General features: G+C 54.1%; 3 protein-coding genes across 5 annotated transcripts; 2 read left to right on the top strand and 1 right to left on the bottom strand.

Annotated features, from left to right (window-relative positions):
* Positions 1 to 586: 586 nt before the first annotated feature.
* Positions 587 to 4,938, top strand: GAL3ST4 (galactose-3-O-sulfotransferase 4). Its single transcript, XM_039221909.1, has 3 exons — positions 587 to 816; positions 997 to 1,300; positions 3,491 to 4,938. The coding sequence occupies exons 1-3, from the start codon at positions 698 to 700 to the stop codon at positions 4,523 to 4,525; spliced, it is 1,458 nt and encodes a 485-aa protein (XP_039077840.1). The 5' UTR covers positions 587 to 697; the 3' UTR covers positions 4,526 to 4,938.
* A 233-nt stretch (positions 4,939 to 5,171) lies between these two features.
* TRAPPC14 (trafficking protein particle complex 14) lies at positions 5,172 to 9,577 on the top strand. Its single transcript, XM_039221878.1, has 11 exons — positions 5,172 to 5,799; positions 6,001 to 6,096; positions 6,202 to 6,331; positions 6,491 to 6,577; positions 6,741 to 6,861; positions 6,965 to 7,112; positions 7,250 to 7,332; positions 7,419 to 7,582; positions 8,091 to 8,245; positions 8,481 to 8,674; positions 8,793 to 9,577. Exons 1-11 carry the CDS (start codon positions 5,389 to 5,391, stop codon positions 8,944 to 8,946), a joined length of 1,743 nt encoding a protein of 580 aa, XP_039077809.1. The 5' UTR covers positions 5,172 to 5,388; the 3' UTR covers positions 8,947 to 9,577.
* A 228-nt stretch (positions 9,578 to 9,805) lies between these two features.
* Positions 9,806 to 13,291, bottom strand: LAMTOR4 (late endosomal/lysosomal adaptor, MAPK and MTOR activator 4). Of its 3 annotated transcripts, none has more exons than XM_039221882.1 (4): positions 13,116 to 13,291; positions 12,569 to 12,649; positions 10,520 to 10,637; positions 9,806 to 10,166 (listed from the first exon to the last, which is right to left on the bottom strand). In XM_039221882.1, the coding sequence occupies exons 1-4, from the start codon at positions 13,143 to 13,145 to the stop codon at positions 10,120 to 10,122; spliced, it is 276 nt and encodes a 91-aa protein (XP_039077813.1). In that variant the 5' UTR covers positions 13,146 to 13,291; the 3' UTR covers positions 9,806 to 10,119. The 3 variants fall into 3 exon arrangements, with proteins under 3 accessions (XP_039077813.1, XP_039077810.1, XP_039077811.1); XM_039221879.1 differs by having other exon boundaries at positions 9,806 to 10,149; positions 13,116 to 13,259; XM_039221880.1 differs by having other exon boundaries at positions 9,806 to 10,149; positions 13,143 to 13,253.
* Between the last annotated feature and the right edge of the window lie 139 nt (positions 13,292 to 13,430).

Here is a 13,430-nt window from a genome sequence, read left to right as displayed (position 1 = left end):
TGCGGTCTGCCCTATGCTGAGACCGTTTCAGAAGGGAAAAGAAATGCCCGAGTTTTAACTCCTACTCATGACAAAGTTGTTTCTATAGTTTGACTTCCCTGGGTTCAGTACCCTGTGCCCTATCTGACCTTCATTACCTCCTTATGGCTGCCTTCTTGGCCTCAGAATAGGGCTCTTCATCCCCATCTGTCACAGACAGAGGAACTCACGAGGACGCCAGGCGCCGGGCTGATGTCTACTTCACTGTCACATGAGCGGATTGGTCTTTCTCACAGGATCTTTGCCTTTCTCCCCTCCCCTCTGAATCCCTGAGGCTCAGGTAGAAACTGCAGGTCGAGGGGCTGGGGAAACTGGAGACTGATGGCAGAGGAGTAGTTGTGGGCCACCTGGAAGATCTGAGCATAGAGAGCACAAGCCCCTCCCCGCAGGCTCCCACTCCTGGAATGAGCTGCAACAGCAGGAGAGAAGGCTGTACCCTCTCCTTATCCTTCCCCCCTCATTTCCCTTCTAGACGCTGACAGAGGCAAAAATCTGCTAACTCAGGGGGCAGACTCAACCAGGGCTGCGAGCAGACCTGGGGAATGACCCCCCGATCTCCAACCAGCGCCTTCCACGGCTGCACGGCTGTCTCAAGCTGTCTCTGCCTCTGTGCCTGGCCCTTGCCCTGCCCCTCGATAGCATCACCCTTACCTGCCACATGGGCCCTCTGTCTCCTACCAGGACCATGCGCCTCTGGGGGCCTCGGAGCCTGGGGGTGGCTCTGGGAGTCTTCATGACCATCGGATTTGCCCTCCAGCTCTGGGGGGGCCAGAAGAGGTGAGTTCCCATCTTGTCCCAATGCCTGATAGATGCCTCCCATTTCCTCCTCCCTGTGCCACCTAGGGCTGTGACTCTTGGGGACTAAGAGGAAGTTCCATGTTCTCTGTCCTTGCTCCACAAGACACCCACTCACCTGCTGGTGAGGGACAGGAAAATTCCCCTCCCATCTCTCCCCAGGCTACCAGGCCTGCAACTCCGACAGCCCTTGGCCCCATCCCTGGGATCAGCTGTTTCATCCTGCCCACCCCGGCAGCGGCTTGTGTTCCTGAAGACGCATAAATCTGGGAGCAGCTCTGTGCTGAACCTGCTTCATCGCTACGGGGACCGAAATGGGCTGCGCTTTGCCCTCCCTGCCCGCTACCAGTTCGGCTACCCAAGGCTTTTCCAGGCCTCTTGGGTCAAAGGCTACCGCCCTCAGGGTGGAGACACCAAGCCCCCCTTCCACATCCTCTGTCATCACATGAGGTTCAACCTGAAAGAGGTGAGGGGCATAGGAGGGGGTGGGTGGGACTGGAGAGAGATGGTCTCAGGCCTGTGGCCAAGACCACCACGGGAGGAGGCCACAGGCCTGGGAATCCCCAGGCAAAAGTTGGTCCTCACCCAAAAGTTGGGCACAGGGGTCACAGTGATTCCTATTCCCCTCTCCTCAGCTGCCTCTTGCCTGGTAGTTTCTTGTAGCCAGAGTCCTGCCTTCTCACATCTGGAGCTTCCTGGTCTCTTTCCTTGGCCAGTTTACCCCACTGGTATCAGTGCCCTGACAACGCTGACCCCCTAGATTCTCCCTCCAGGGGCTTCTTGCTCTTCTCAGCCCCTTCTATTAACACGACCAGGGCCCCTGCTCAGCCACTGCCTTCTGACTATCTTCCTCTGCCAGATATTGAGAATCAACTCTGTGCCAAGTGCTAGCCTGGTCCTGACCCCCTCCTCCCAGTTCTAAAGGGAAGATGTGTGCATGCACTCATGATCTCACCCATACACACATGGGAACCTGAGGGCTCTCAGACACACAAAATCAATGTGCAAATGAAAACATCCAGGGAAGGAACTTTTATGGAATACTTACTGAGTGCTGGGTTCTCATCTCACTATCACCTTGCCAGAAAGGCTTCATAAGTGTCCCATGACACAGATGAGGAGGGCAAGTTTTAGAGAGGCTAAGGGACTGGCCTTCTTCATAGAAAGCAGCAGAGCTAGGATCTGAACTCAGGCCCATCTGCTCCAACGTCAAAGTGCCTTCCCTGGCATGTGTGCGTGCATATGTGTGTTTGTATTAGGAACTGTGGGGAGAAGATTCAGGAAAAAAGTGGAGCTTTCTGTAGAAGTGGGTTTTAAGTTGACACAACTTTGTAGTAAGAATATCAGGTATTTTTGAGGGAGCAGAACATCAGCAAAGATGTGGTGGTAGTGGTGGTGGTGCGTTTGTAACAGGGGGAATGTGTGTAGGTAGCAGAACCCCCAGGTGCTCCCGTGAAGCTGGAGCTGTTAGAAAGCAGTGGAGAAGCACGTGTGGGACCTAAAGGGCAGCAGGGGTCACTGCTAGGAGTGACGTGATGACGGTGAGCTTTCAGGCAGACTTCTCTGGTTTCATTGTCATCACCATTCATTGAGTACCATGCACTTCCACATTCAAGGTAAGCGTTAACCCAGATTTGCAGACGGAGGACTGATGGCTCTGAGAAGCTCAATAACCCGCCTAAAGTTACACAACTAGTAAATGGCTGAATTGGGATTTTATTCCAGGTTCATTTGATGCCACAGACTGTTCTCTGCACTGTTCTCCTCTGCCTTCAAAGAGACACTCAGTTCACAGGCTCTGCTCTGCAGGCATGGCCACATTAGCAGAGCAGATTGGAGGACATTGTGAGGGGTGTCAGATTTAGTGACAAGTCATATTCAGAGGCAGAAACCCTTCAGGGAGCCCAGGAGCTCGGTTCTGATATGTAGCTGCCTGCAAGACATGCTATGGAGCGGCTCAGCTCCATTCTCACCTCTTCTTGCTGAGAAGTTGAATCACATGTCTCAGATTTCAGGGTAGCACCCTACCAAGTGTCCATAGTTCCCCAGTGGCCGGCCCAGGGCTGTCCTTTACTTGCCTAAGTGGCTAGGAGACCCAGAAAAACCCTGTTGTTTGGCCATCCTGGGGCCGGCCTGCTCACCTGATGCCTATATCTGAGACAGAATTATGGTTGGCCCCTTTCCTCCCTCTTTGCTGCCAGTGACCCACTGGCACCTGGGGAAGAGGCCTGAGGCCAGGTCCTTTCTTGGAGCTGTGACCAAGAGTCCCAGGGTAGGCACTTAATAGGTTTTTGTTGGAGAAGTGAACACGAATTTTGATTTAGAGGTTTTACTGACCAAAGACACACAGAAAATCCAAAGGAAATTAAGGTTCCCAAGGAACTTCCCATGTTCCAGGTTCCTTCATAACCTTATCTTGTGTAACTCCATAATCACTTGGGAAGGTATGATTATCCCCATTTTTTCAGATGAGCAAATTGAGTTTCAGAGATGTTAAGTAACTTGCCCAAGATCTGTCAGTTAGTGAAGGAAGCTGGGGGTTCCCAGCAGAGCCATAAGAAGGTGGTTTGAGGAGTCTAGGGAACCAGCCAGCAATGGGCTTATTCTTAGTTTCTTCCTGGCCCAATTCTCTATACCTGTTCTCTCTCCTCCACAGGTACTTCAGGTCATGCCTTCTGACAGCTTCTTCTTTTCCATTGTCCGAGACCCAGCAGCTCTGGCCCGCTCTGCTTTCTCCTACTATAAATCCACCTCATCGGCCTTCCGCAAGGCACCATCCTTGGCTGCCTTCCTGGCAAATCCTCGAGCCTTCTACCGGCCTGGAGCCCGTGGGGACCACTATGCACGCAACTTGCTCTGGTTTGATTTTGGCCTCCCCTTCCCCCCAGAGATGAAGACCAAGAGAGGGAATCCTCATCCTCCCAGAGACCCCAAATCCCCACAGCTGAATGTTTTGCCTTCTGGTGCTGGCCTGAGAGCCCACCACACCCTGGATCCCAGTGCTCTCTTCCATCCTGCTCCCACAGTTGCTGGTGGTCACAGCCAGACATCCAGCACTGCCTCTCTAGGTTTGGGGTCTTCATCCTTCATCCAGTGGAGTCTGGCCTGGCTAGACTCTGTCTTTGACCTGGTCTTGGTGGCCGAGTACTTTGATGAGTCATTGGTTCTACTGGCAGATGCCCTGTGCTGGGGTCTAGATGATGTGGTGGGCTTCATGCACAATGCCCAGGCTGGAGGTGAGCAGGGCAGAAGCGCGATCAGCAGTAGTGGACTGACTGCTGAGGACAGGCAGCTGACTGCAAGGGCCCGAGCCTGGAACCACCTGGACTGGGCTCTCTATGTTCACTTCAATCACAGTCTATGGGCACGGATCAATCAATACGGCCAGCGCCGGCTGGAGAGTGCTGTGGCAGAGCTCCGGGCTCGGCGAGAGGCCTTAGCTAAACATTGTCTAGTGGGGGGTGAGGCTTTAGACCCCAAATATATCACTGACCGTCGATTCCGCCCTTTCCAGTTTGGGTCAGCTAAGGTTTTGGGTTATGTACTTCGGAGTGGACTGAGTCACCCAGACCAGGAGGAGTGTGAGCGCCTGGCTACCCCTGAGCTACAGTACAAGGACAAGCTAGATGCCAAGCAGTTTCCCTCAACAGTCTCTCTGCCCCTTAAGACTTCAAGGCTACTCTCCCCCTAATCATCAGACTACTAAGTCTTAGCTTAAAAGCAGCTAAGCTGTTAAGTGCACACACCATGAGTATGGGGCAGCCAGATGCCATTTCTGTTTCCCTCTGAAAGCATGTTTGTGCCCTAGAAGATGAGTGAAACTTTGCCCAGAGGTGGACACCAAGTCCTTCAGCCTGTGTGGGAGGAATTCCAGTCGTTCAGCTCCTAGCAGTACCCCTCCCCCCCAACTTTGTCCCTTCCTCCTTCCAAACCGCTGGCAGGTTCCCAGAGCACTCTCAAAAGTCCCCAGGAGGAGCAAATCATGGAGTACGCCAGAAATAACTTGAATGAATAATGCATCCATTTCGCTATGAATTATTTGGTTCCAGACTATGCTCATTTCACTGCGAAATGTTTGTGAATGAATAAATAATTTGAACCTTTGACTTGCATTATTAGGGTGGAAATGAGAGGGGATGGTCCATCTTCCTGGGAGGAGCGGAGTTGCAGGGGGTTCTTTTAATATTTTTTCTCTAAAAAACCTGTCTAGTCTCCCCTAAAGCCTTCTTATTGCAGCCCAACCCCAGCCGGACCCCGCCTCTCTCCCCAGCAGTCCGATTACCCACAAATTCCGGGGCCTCGGAGGCCACGCCCCTTCCTTTCCGCTTCCGGTTTCTCGCCAGTCAATCGGCCCAATAGCCCGGTTCCGGCCCTGCGGGGTCTCGGTGCCGGGTCCGTTGCCCGGTTCCCGGCCGCGGCCGGTCTTCCGGGCCGACCCGGCCGCACGCAGCACCCGTCGGGTGTCGGGACTCCCCGGCCCCACCCCAGCGGCCCCCTCGCCCTCCGCCGGCCCCGACCCACCTCGCCCCCGGCCCGCGCCGTCCTCGCCGCCCCATGGAGTCCCAGTGTGACTACTCCATGTACTTCCCGGCCGTGCCGCTGCCGCCGCGCGCGGAGCTGGCGGGGGACCCGGGCCGGTACCGGGCGCTGCCCCGGCGCAACCATCTCTACCTGGGGGAAACTGTCCGCTTCCTGCTGGTGCTGCGCTGCCGGGGAGGCGCGGGGTCCGGCGTGGGGGGCGGCGCGGGCTTGGGCTCCCGAGGGGCCTGGGCAGAGCTGGCAACGGCCCTGGCCGCCCTGGCCTCGGTCAGCGCCGGAGGCGGGGCGCCCGGGGGCGGTGGCTCCGGAGACCAAGATCCCGAACCCCCAGGGGGCGGGGATCCTGGCGGTGGGCCGTTGTTTCGAGGCTGCAGCCCCCTCCTCACCCACGGCCCGGGCCCTGCTACCTCAGGGGGAGCGACCACGGTGAGGAGCTTGGGGTGATACGGCACAGGGCGCAGGGGCGGTTTGCTGGGCTCCAGAGACAGGAGGGGGATGGACGCTGGGGGCCTGAAGGAGGCCGATGAAGGAAGCCAAGAAGAACCGCGTACAGCACATCTTTAAAAGGGAACGCTGCAGGCTGCCCCTTTGACTCTCCCGCCCTCTTACCCCTTTCACAAACCCCAGCTGCCTGTGGAGGAACCAATTGTGTCCACAGATGAGGTCATCTTCCCACTCACCGTTTCACTGGATAGACTGCCCCCAGGGACACCTAAGGCCAAGGTAAGATTGGTAAGGGGTAGGACTGTTGTCCTAAACCAGACTTCCTTTCTAAGGCAGAGCTGGCTGGCTCCCCTCTTGACTGTGGCCCCGTGTTCTTGTGCTCAGATTGTAGTGACTGTGTGGAAACGGGAGGTTGAGGCACCAGAGGTCAGAGATCAAGGCTACTTGCGCTTGCTGCAGACCCGATCTCCTGGGGAGACCTTCCGGGGAGAGCAGAGCGCTTTCAAGGCCCAAGGTGGGGAGAATGCAGAGGAATGAAATGGAATTTAGCGGATAGAGTGGAGGGGTGATACTGGCAAGCGCCAGAGAGAGGAGCAGAGGAAAATTAGAACTGTGTGTTGGAGATGAGGTCTGTGCCCAGCTCATCAGTTCTTGCCTTGGCCCTCTCCTGCAGTGAGCACCCTGCTGACTCTGCTGCCCCCTCCAGTTCTGAAATGCCGCCAGTTCACTGTTGCAGGAAAACACTTGACCGTGCTCAAGGGTGAGCAGATCTGTGGCTCGGGTCTTGCGTAGCAGCTGGGGCATTGACTGGGTGACAGCTACTCTGGACACACTGCTGGGGATCGGTCCATTTGGGAGGGGTAAAGTTGGGGTTTGAGGTGTCTGGGTACTCTGAGCTGAACTGACCTGGTTACCTCCGACAGTGCTGAACAGCTCCTCCCAGGAGGAAATTTCCATCTGGGACATCCGGATTCTCCCAAACTTCAATGCTAGTTATCTACCTGTCATGCCCGACGGCTCTGTGCTGCTGGTGGACAATGTCTGGTGCGATCCTGAGGAGGGGCAGGGATGCAAAGTGGGGATGGGGGGAGGGACAAGAGCTCTGGCATGAAAAGATCAAGCTGTGTCGCTCTTTCTTCTGAACTAGTCATCAATCTGGGGAAGTCTCCATGGGCTCCTTCTGCCGGCTCCCTGGTACCTCTGGCTGCTTCCCCTGCCCACTTAGTGCCCTGGAGGAACACAACTTCCTGTTTCAGCTGAGAGGGGGTGAGCAACCCCCTCAAGGGGCCAAGGAGGTGAGTATAGGGGACTGGTATGCTCAAGGAAAAGGTTAAGAAAAAGCAGTGGGAAGGAAAGGCTGGGGGTGGGGGGTGACAAAAGATGAGAGGGGAACCTCAGATACACACGATGTTTCCTTTTGTCGCTCCAACAGGGCCTAGAAGTTCCCCTGATTGCTGTGGTTCAGTGGTCCACCCCAAAGCTGCCCTTCACCCAGAGCATATATACCCACTACCGGTGAGTTCGTGGGACTCCCCACTGGGCACCATCCTATTCACCTTTGTTTGGCAACACCCACCCCTCTTCCCCCTCAATGATTCTAGCCTGCCCAGCATCCGCCTGGACCGCCCGTGCTTTGTGATGACTGCTTCTTGTGAGTCCCCTGTTCGGACTTACGAGCGGTTCACTGTCACCTACACACTGCTCAACAATCTCCAAGACTTCCTTGCTGTGAGGCTTGTGTGGACCCCAGAGCATGCACAGGCTGGTAGGTGGGCTGTCAGGCTCCGGGACCTTGTCCCAAAGGAGGGGAAAGGAAGTCATGGAGGTGGGGGGTTTGTGGCAGGCTCCTTTGGCTCTATACTTGGGTGGTCTTCACAGTGTCACTGTTGGAGAGATTAGAGAAGCGGTGGGGCAGTGATTTTAAGGACACTAAATCCGGATCAGGGTTCTTTGGTATGTTTGATTTCCATCTCTCCCATTCACTAGCTTTGTGACCTTAGGTAGGATACTTAATCTTTGAGCCTCACTTAGATTCCTCTTTTCTAAAGCAGTGGAATTAATATCTCTTAGGGTTGTTAAGAGTGATCTAACAGTTTAACATAAGTGAAGTGGTCAGAATAGACTTCAGAACACAGTAAGGATTAGCTATTACTATTTATAAAGTTAAGCAAAAGAGAACACGCAAGCCTGCTCATGAAAGCCTTTTGCAAACTGAGGAGTGCTGTACAGGTGTGTTTACTGGTGGCTGTTTCTGCCTCCCCTCATTCTCCCAGGAAAGCAGCTGTGTGAGGAGGAGCGCCGGGCCATGCAGGCAGCCCTGGACTCCATTGTCTGCCACACACCTCTCAACAATCTAGGCTTTTCCCGGAAGGGCAGTGCGCTCACCTTCAGTGTGGCCTTCCAGGCTCTGAGGACAGGGCTTTTTGAGGTGGGCTGGGGAGGGGCTGAGGTGTGTAATGGGTTATGGGAATATCAGGGTGGGAGGAGTCCAGGCCACCAGCCTCTGTGGAGGAAACCCCATGGGTGACACTGAACGGCTGGGCAGAAGGGAAGATGGAACTTCAATCCAACATTGGCTGGGCAAGTGGGGGAACTTGATTTGAAAGGAGGGTCAGGGCCCAGGGGCTGAACTGGAATGCCTGACCTCTGTCTCCTCACCCCAGCTGAGCCAGCACATGAAACTGAAGCTGCAGTTCACTGCCAGCGTGTCCCATCCACCGCCCGAGGCCCGGCCTCTGTCTCGAAAGAGCAGCCCCAGCAGCCCTGCTGTCCGGGACCTGGTGGAGAGACATCAGGCTAGCCTAGGCCGCTCTCAGTCCTTTTCTCACCAACAGCCCTCCCGTAGCCACCTCATGAGGTATGGAAACGTGGGGCGGGGGAGGGGGGCACCAGACTCTGGAGAGGCCAAAGTTGGAAGGGGAATAGGAAAGGGTCCTGGGGCCCAACTAGAGCCCACAGCCTCTGCCTTCCTCCAGGTCAGGCAGCGTGATGGAGCGCAGGGCCATCACACCTCCTGTGGCCTCTCCTGTGGGCCGCCCTCTCTACCTGCCCCCGGACAAGGCCGTGCTTTCTCTGGACAAGATTGCCAAGCGGGAGTGCAAGGTCCTGGTGGTGGAGCCTGTCAAATAGCACCTGCCGGCTCTCCTCCCTCTTACACTCCCAGAAACCGAAAGCCCCCCGGATGGGGCCCTTGCTCTGGACTGTGCCTCCCCTGGGATGCCTCCTACCATGGATGAGGAGGCCCAAGAGGGCTGCCTGTCTGTGTCTGCTGATGAGGGACAGGGAAGAAGCTGTGAAATGGGCGGGTATGACTGCAGCACTAAGCCTACAGTATTTCCCCGGCTCCCTGGGGGGGGCTGGCCCCACCCCAAGGCCAGGGGCAAGGGCTCAGAGAGCTCCCTTGCCCCTCTCCTGCCCAGTACCCTGGTTCTAAGTTTACAAAGTGTATTCCTTGTTCCTATTAAGTTGTCTCTCCTGACTCTGACACCCTCCCTCCCACCCACCCGCAGGGCTGAGATTAGAGGGTGGTGATGGTAAAGGGATTCTGACAGTGGCCCTCCTGTCTCAGGGGTGAGGGGGTATAGCCAGGTGGCCTCCTCCTACACCTCATGTTTACGTTTGTGGCCTGAAGCACTTTAAGTTGTGTGGGGTTTTTTCTTTCTTTCTTTTTTTTTTAAATCTCTGTTCCTGTAACTTATTCTCCAACTACTGCTTCCAACTGAAATAAGACTATTAAATGCCTGTTCAGGAGGGAGAAGAATGACTTGCGTTTGTGTGTTGGTGGCAGGAGCAGAGATCCCAGGGGCTCAGAATGGTTCCCTTCAGCAGGCACACCAGATAGCTCCCTTCCTGTATTATTCTCAGATTGCCAGTTTTATATGCCCAGCGGCCTTGCCCCACCCCTCTGCACCGACACACACGACTGTCTAGAAGATGGAAGACAGACTCAGGGTGTAACCCCCCTCACCCCTCATCGTACACACATCCCTGGGCATATCAGACTCATGTTTATTAGGAGGGAGGGAGGGAAGAGGGAGATCCCCTTGCCCTCACTCTCCTTAACACAGTGCAAAGTCCCCAAGCCTCTGCCCTTCTAGGTAACGGTGGGGAAGCGGGTGAGCAGAAAGCCTTAGTTCTAGCAGCAAGCCAAGAAAGAGGTGGAGTAGGTTTGCGTCTTCCTCATCACAGAGGCTCATGGACCTGATCCACCTTTGCCCTTTGCCCTCCGGCAGGCTCAGACGTCAACAGGCTCCCGGCCTCGGTTCTGCCTCTTCACCACAAATACCCTCTGTCCTGACACGGTCACCAGCAGCGTGTGTTCTCCAAAGACCACTGGAGAGGAGACACACCTTCCCCCGCCCAGGAGAGGGAAGGGAGCAGAGAGTTAGTGGGGTACAACGGCTTCTACAGAGTCACACAAACCGATGGGATCAAAAGCCAAAGGCATGTGATTGTTCAAGGCTCAGAGATTTGAAGATAGGAGGGCCCCATTAAATCCCCTTCCTTCCCTTGGTTTCTCCTGTTTGCAGGGGTGAATCCCAAATGGAAGGAAAAAAAGTGGCCAGAACCAGGGATCTCAGGAAGAGATGATGAGAGGTTGGCAGGACACAGTTTTTTTTTTTCCCCTGACAAGAAAAACCTCTGGGAGACATCCACCCCACCCCCGCAGTCACCATCATCAGGGGCAGGGGCTGAGGCTCACCCGATAGGCGCTTGAAGGGTATGTTCGTGCTGTGGTGCAACCGGAAGCCACAAGCTGTGCTGACCAGCTCAGAGATAGCACTGGCTGCCTGCTCATCATTCTCTAGATCCCCAGATGACTGCATGCAGATGCAGGAGGAAGGAGGGCAGAAATTAGGGAATAGAACTGGGAAAGAATTCCGGTAACAGTCACTTTGGCTCTAGCATTTGTAACTTTCCCTCTCAACTTTCCAGTACTCCAAAGGTCATCCCCATATTTGGAAAAAAACAAACCTGAAACTTTCCTCTCATATTGCTGCCCCTCTTGATGCCATCCTGTTTCTCATCTGTATAACACGGGCCTTCCCCCAGTGAGCAGCGACTCTCATTTCTTTACTGACCATTTTTTCCTAATCCCTGAAACTTGATTTCTCCCTGTGTCCCCACTTATTGATAAAATCCCATTCTCAAACATCTGTGCCTGCCTACTACTGACTGGTTCAAGACTGTCTTCTCAAGTCTTTCCAATGGTTGCCCTGTCTGTAGAATCTGAAACATGAACATCCTCTTTGTCCTTGAGGCCTGCCCTACTACCTAGCCCTTGGGTAATGAGGTGACAGTGGCCCAGGCTTCCTCTTTTCTGCTGTCTCAACTTCCTCTCCTAACCTCCTCAACATGGGCCTCCCAGTGAGGTTAAGTTCAGTCCCCTTTGCTCCCTTGGACATTCAGTAGCTCAGTGTCCTCATCTGTAAATTGGGACAAGTTCCTATTTATGGGCTTGTGGTGAGGATTATGTTGACATATCATTGGTGAGATGCTTAGAACAGCTCCTAGCAGTATATACTAACTGCTCCTATTCTTTTTCAAACTCCATGTCTAAAGTCAAGTCATCAAAATTCCCCTTCGTTCAACCCCTTCCCAATCAACTTCCTTTCTTAATTTCCTGTCTGTCACGGTGCCATCATTCTAGGCTTGGGTTCAAAGTCTCACTAGACAGAAAAGTATCTCTATTACCCGTCTCTAGTCATTGTCAAGATATATTGATTCTTCCTTTAAAATTTCTTCCTTCCTTGTTCCTCACTGCCACCAGACCCATCTCAGACCTAGATTTTCGAAGCAGCCTCCACCACTTCTGAATCCCACCCTTTCTGGTCTATCTTCACACCTAATAGAACAATTCTGCTCAACTATTTCATCAGCTCATGTTTCTGTTCAAAGCTCCCATCACCCTCAAGATTAACAGAAATGTGTTGATCCAGCCTTGAAAGTCCTCCACAGTCCCATCTTTCCTTACTATATTCTCTTCTTCCAAACCTTTCCAAATCTCTTCAACACAAACCTACCCTGAGTACTCTCCTTTTCTGCCTGTTCACAACCATCCATCCTTTAAGACCAGTTAAATTCTCACCTCCTCCAAGAAAGTTTCCTTGTCATAATGTAAGTTATAACAGTTTTTAACCTTAAGCCTTGTCTCTCCAGCTAGATTAAAAACTTCTAGAGAGCTAATACTATATCATACTATGGTACAAAATACAAAGACTCGGGGTGCCTGGGTGGCTCAGTCGGTCCACCCTCGTCCAACTTCGACTCAGGTCATGATCTCATGGTTCGTAGGTTCGAGCCACACGTCTGGCTCTGTGCTGACAGCCAGCTCAGAGCCTGGAGCCTGTTTCAGATTCTGTGTCTCCCTCTCTCTCTGACCACCACCCCCCTGCTCACACTGTCTCTCTCTCTCAGAAATAAATAAAACATTAAAACAATTTTTTAAAAAATACAAAGACTCTTGAATAAATACCAAATAAAAACATATTCAAGAATAACGTGGGTAATATCAATTATCAACAAACCTAGAAATAGTTGTCTGACTTTGGGAAAGATAGTAAACTTCTACCTCAGAAGTTCCCAGACTCTGATTCCAGAGATTTTACTTGATTAGTTGCCAAAAGCTTACTACATACATGCCAGGCATGATAGCTAAGAGTGAGAGTCAAATTAGGCTAAACTGGGCGATGTTAAAAGGGATCACCAGGCCCTGTCACCTTGGCGGACCCCTCCCTTGCCCAGAACGCACCGCCAGCACTGCGCCTTCACTCAGAACCAGGTAGCCGAGCTGGTCCGGGATTCGCTCCAGCCCCTGGGTCAGTGCAGAAGTCTAGTGGGTAAAGTTGCAATCAGTGAGAAGCATGCCAAGGATGGCCCTACGATGCCTTTCATTTACAAACCCACGTCTCTCGTGACAGGGCTCGCCAGACCTTTCTCTCCCCAGCCAGGGCCCTCCCAGACTCTCTCCCACCTAGAGTCTTCGACACTGATCTTCCTGAGTTTCCCATCTTCCTCACCCTCTGACCCTGGGCTCCTTTGGCCTCCGCAGCCTCAGTGGCCCCTCCCCCACGTCCCCATCTCCAATTCCCCTGGTGGCCCGCCCCTCCCCCACAGACTACTCGCCAGCGTCCATACACCCTCCCACAGATCCCTCCTCAGCCCTCCGATCTCGCCTCCCCTCCCATCTCCAATCTCTCTACGTGCCGGGGTGGACAGGAGGTAAGGGTTGAGTACAGGCCCAAAAGGGGGCAACCAAAGAGATTGGGGAACAGGGATGCGGAACCCCTGGCACGTACTCCTCCCGCGCATGCGTCCTCACTCACCATCGCAGCCTTAGGTGCTGGGGGCGCTCCCTTTCAGATAGGTAGCTTCCGGCTCCAGACCCAGGTCACGTGCCTCCGCCAGGCGGTCCCCTCCAGCCTTGCGGCCTCCGGACTCTAGCCCCGCCCCCAAAGCGCGGATTGGAACATGACTACATCATCAGCCTTAAACTGCCAGTGAGGAGCGCCGCTTCCCGGAGACGCAGAGCTCGAGGAGAGGGGGCAAGTCGGTAGAGGGGAGGGACTGGAGGGAGGAGGGCGGGTTGAGGGTGTGCGCCTGCGCGCAGAGGG

Source organism: Hyaena hyaena, unplaced genomic scaffold (genome assembly GCF_003009895.1).
Source record: "Hyaena hyaena isolate Hyena2069 unplaced genomic scaffold, ASM300989v1 scaffold_1030, whole genome shotgun sequence".
NCBI lineage: Eukaryota > Metazoa > Chordata > Mammalia > Carnivora > Hyaenidae > Hyaena > Hyaena hyaena.
This window is presented reverse-complemented; position numbering and strand designations above follow the sequence as displayed.

Bases quoted from the DNA above. Each gene is read 5' to 3' on its own strand.
- TRAPPC14 (XM_039221878.1), top strand. From the start codon at position 5,389: ATGGAGTCCCAGTGTGACTACTCCATGTACTTCCCGGCCGTGCCGCTG. The intron at 6,578-6,740 runs GTGAGCAGATCT...TACCTCCGACAG, and splicing joins ACACTTGACCGTGCTCAAGG to TGCTGAACAGCTCCTCCCAG. The intron at 8,246-8,480 runs GTGGGCTGGGGA...TCCTCACCCCAG, and splicing joins TGAGGACAGGGCTTTTTGAG to CTGAGCCAGCACATGAAACT.
- LAMTOR4 (XM_039221879.1), bottom strand. From the start codon at position 13,145: ATGGTGAGTGAGGACGCATGCGCGGGAGGA. The intron at 10,638-12,568 runs GTGCGTTCTGGG...ATCTGCATGCAG, and splicing joins GTGAAGGCGCAGTGCTGGCG to TCATCTGGGGATCTAGAGAA. The intron at 10,150-10,519 runs GTGAGCCTCAGC...TCTCCTCTCCAG, and splicing joins ACCCTTCAAGCGCCTATCGG to TGGTCTTTGGAGAACACACG.
- GAL3ST4 (XM_039221909.1), top strand. From the start codon at position 698: ATGGGCCCTCTGTCTCCTACCAGGACCATGCGCCTCTGGGGGCCTCGG. The intron at 817-996 runs GTGAGTTCCCAT...ATCTCTCCCCAG, and splicing joins CTCTGGGGGGGCCAGAAGAG to GCTACCAGGCCTGCAACTCC. The intron at 1,301-3,490 runs GTGAGGGGCATA...TCTCCTCCACAG, and splicing joins TGAGGTTCAACCTGAAAGAG to GTACTTCAGGTCATGCCTTC.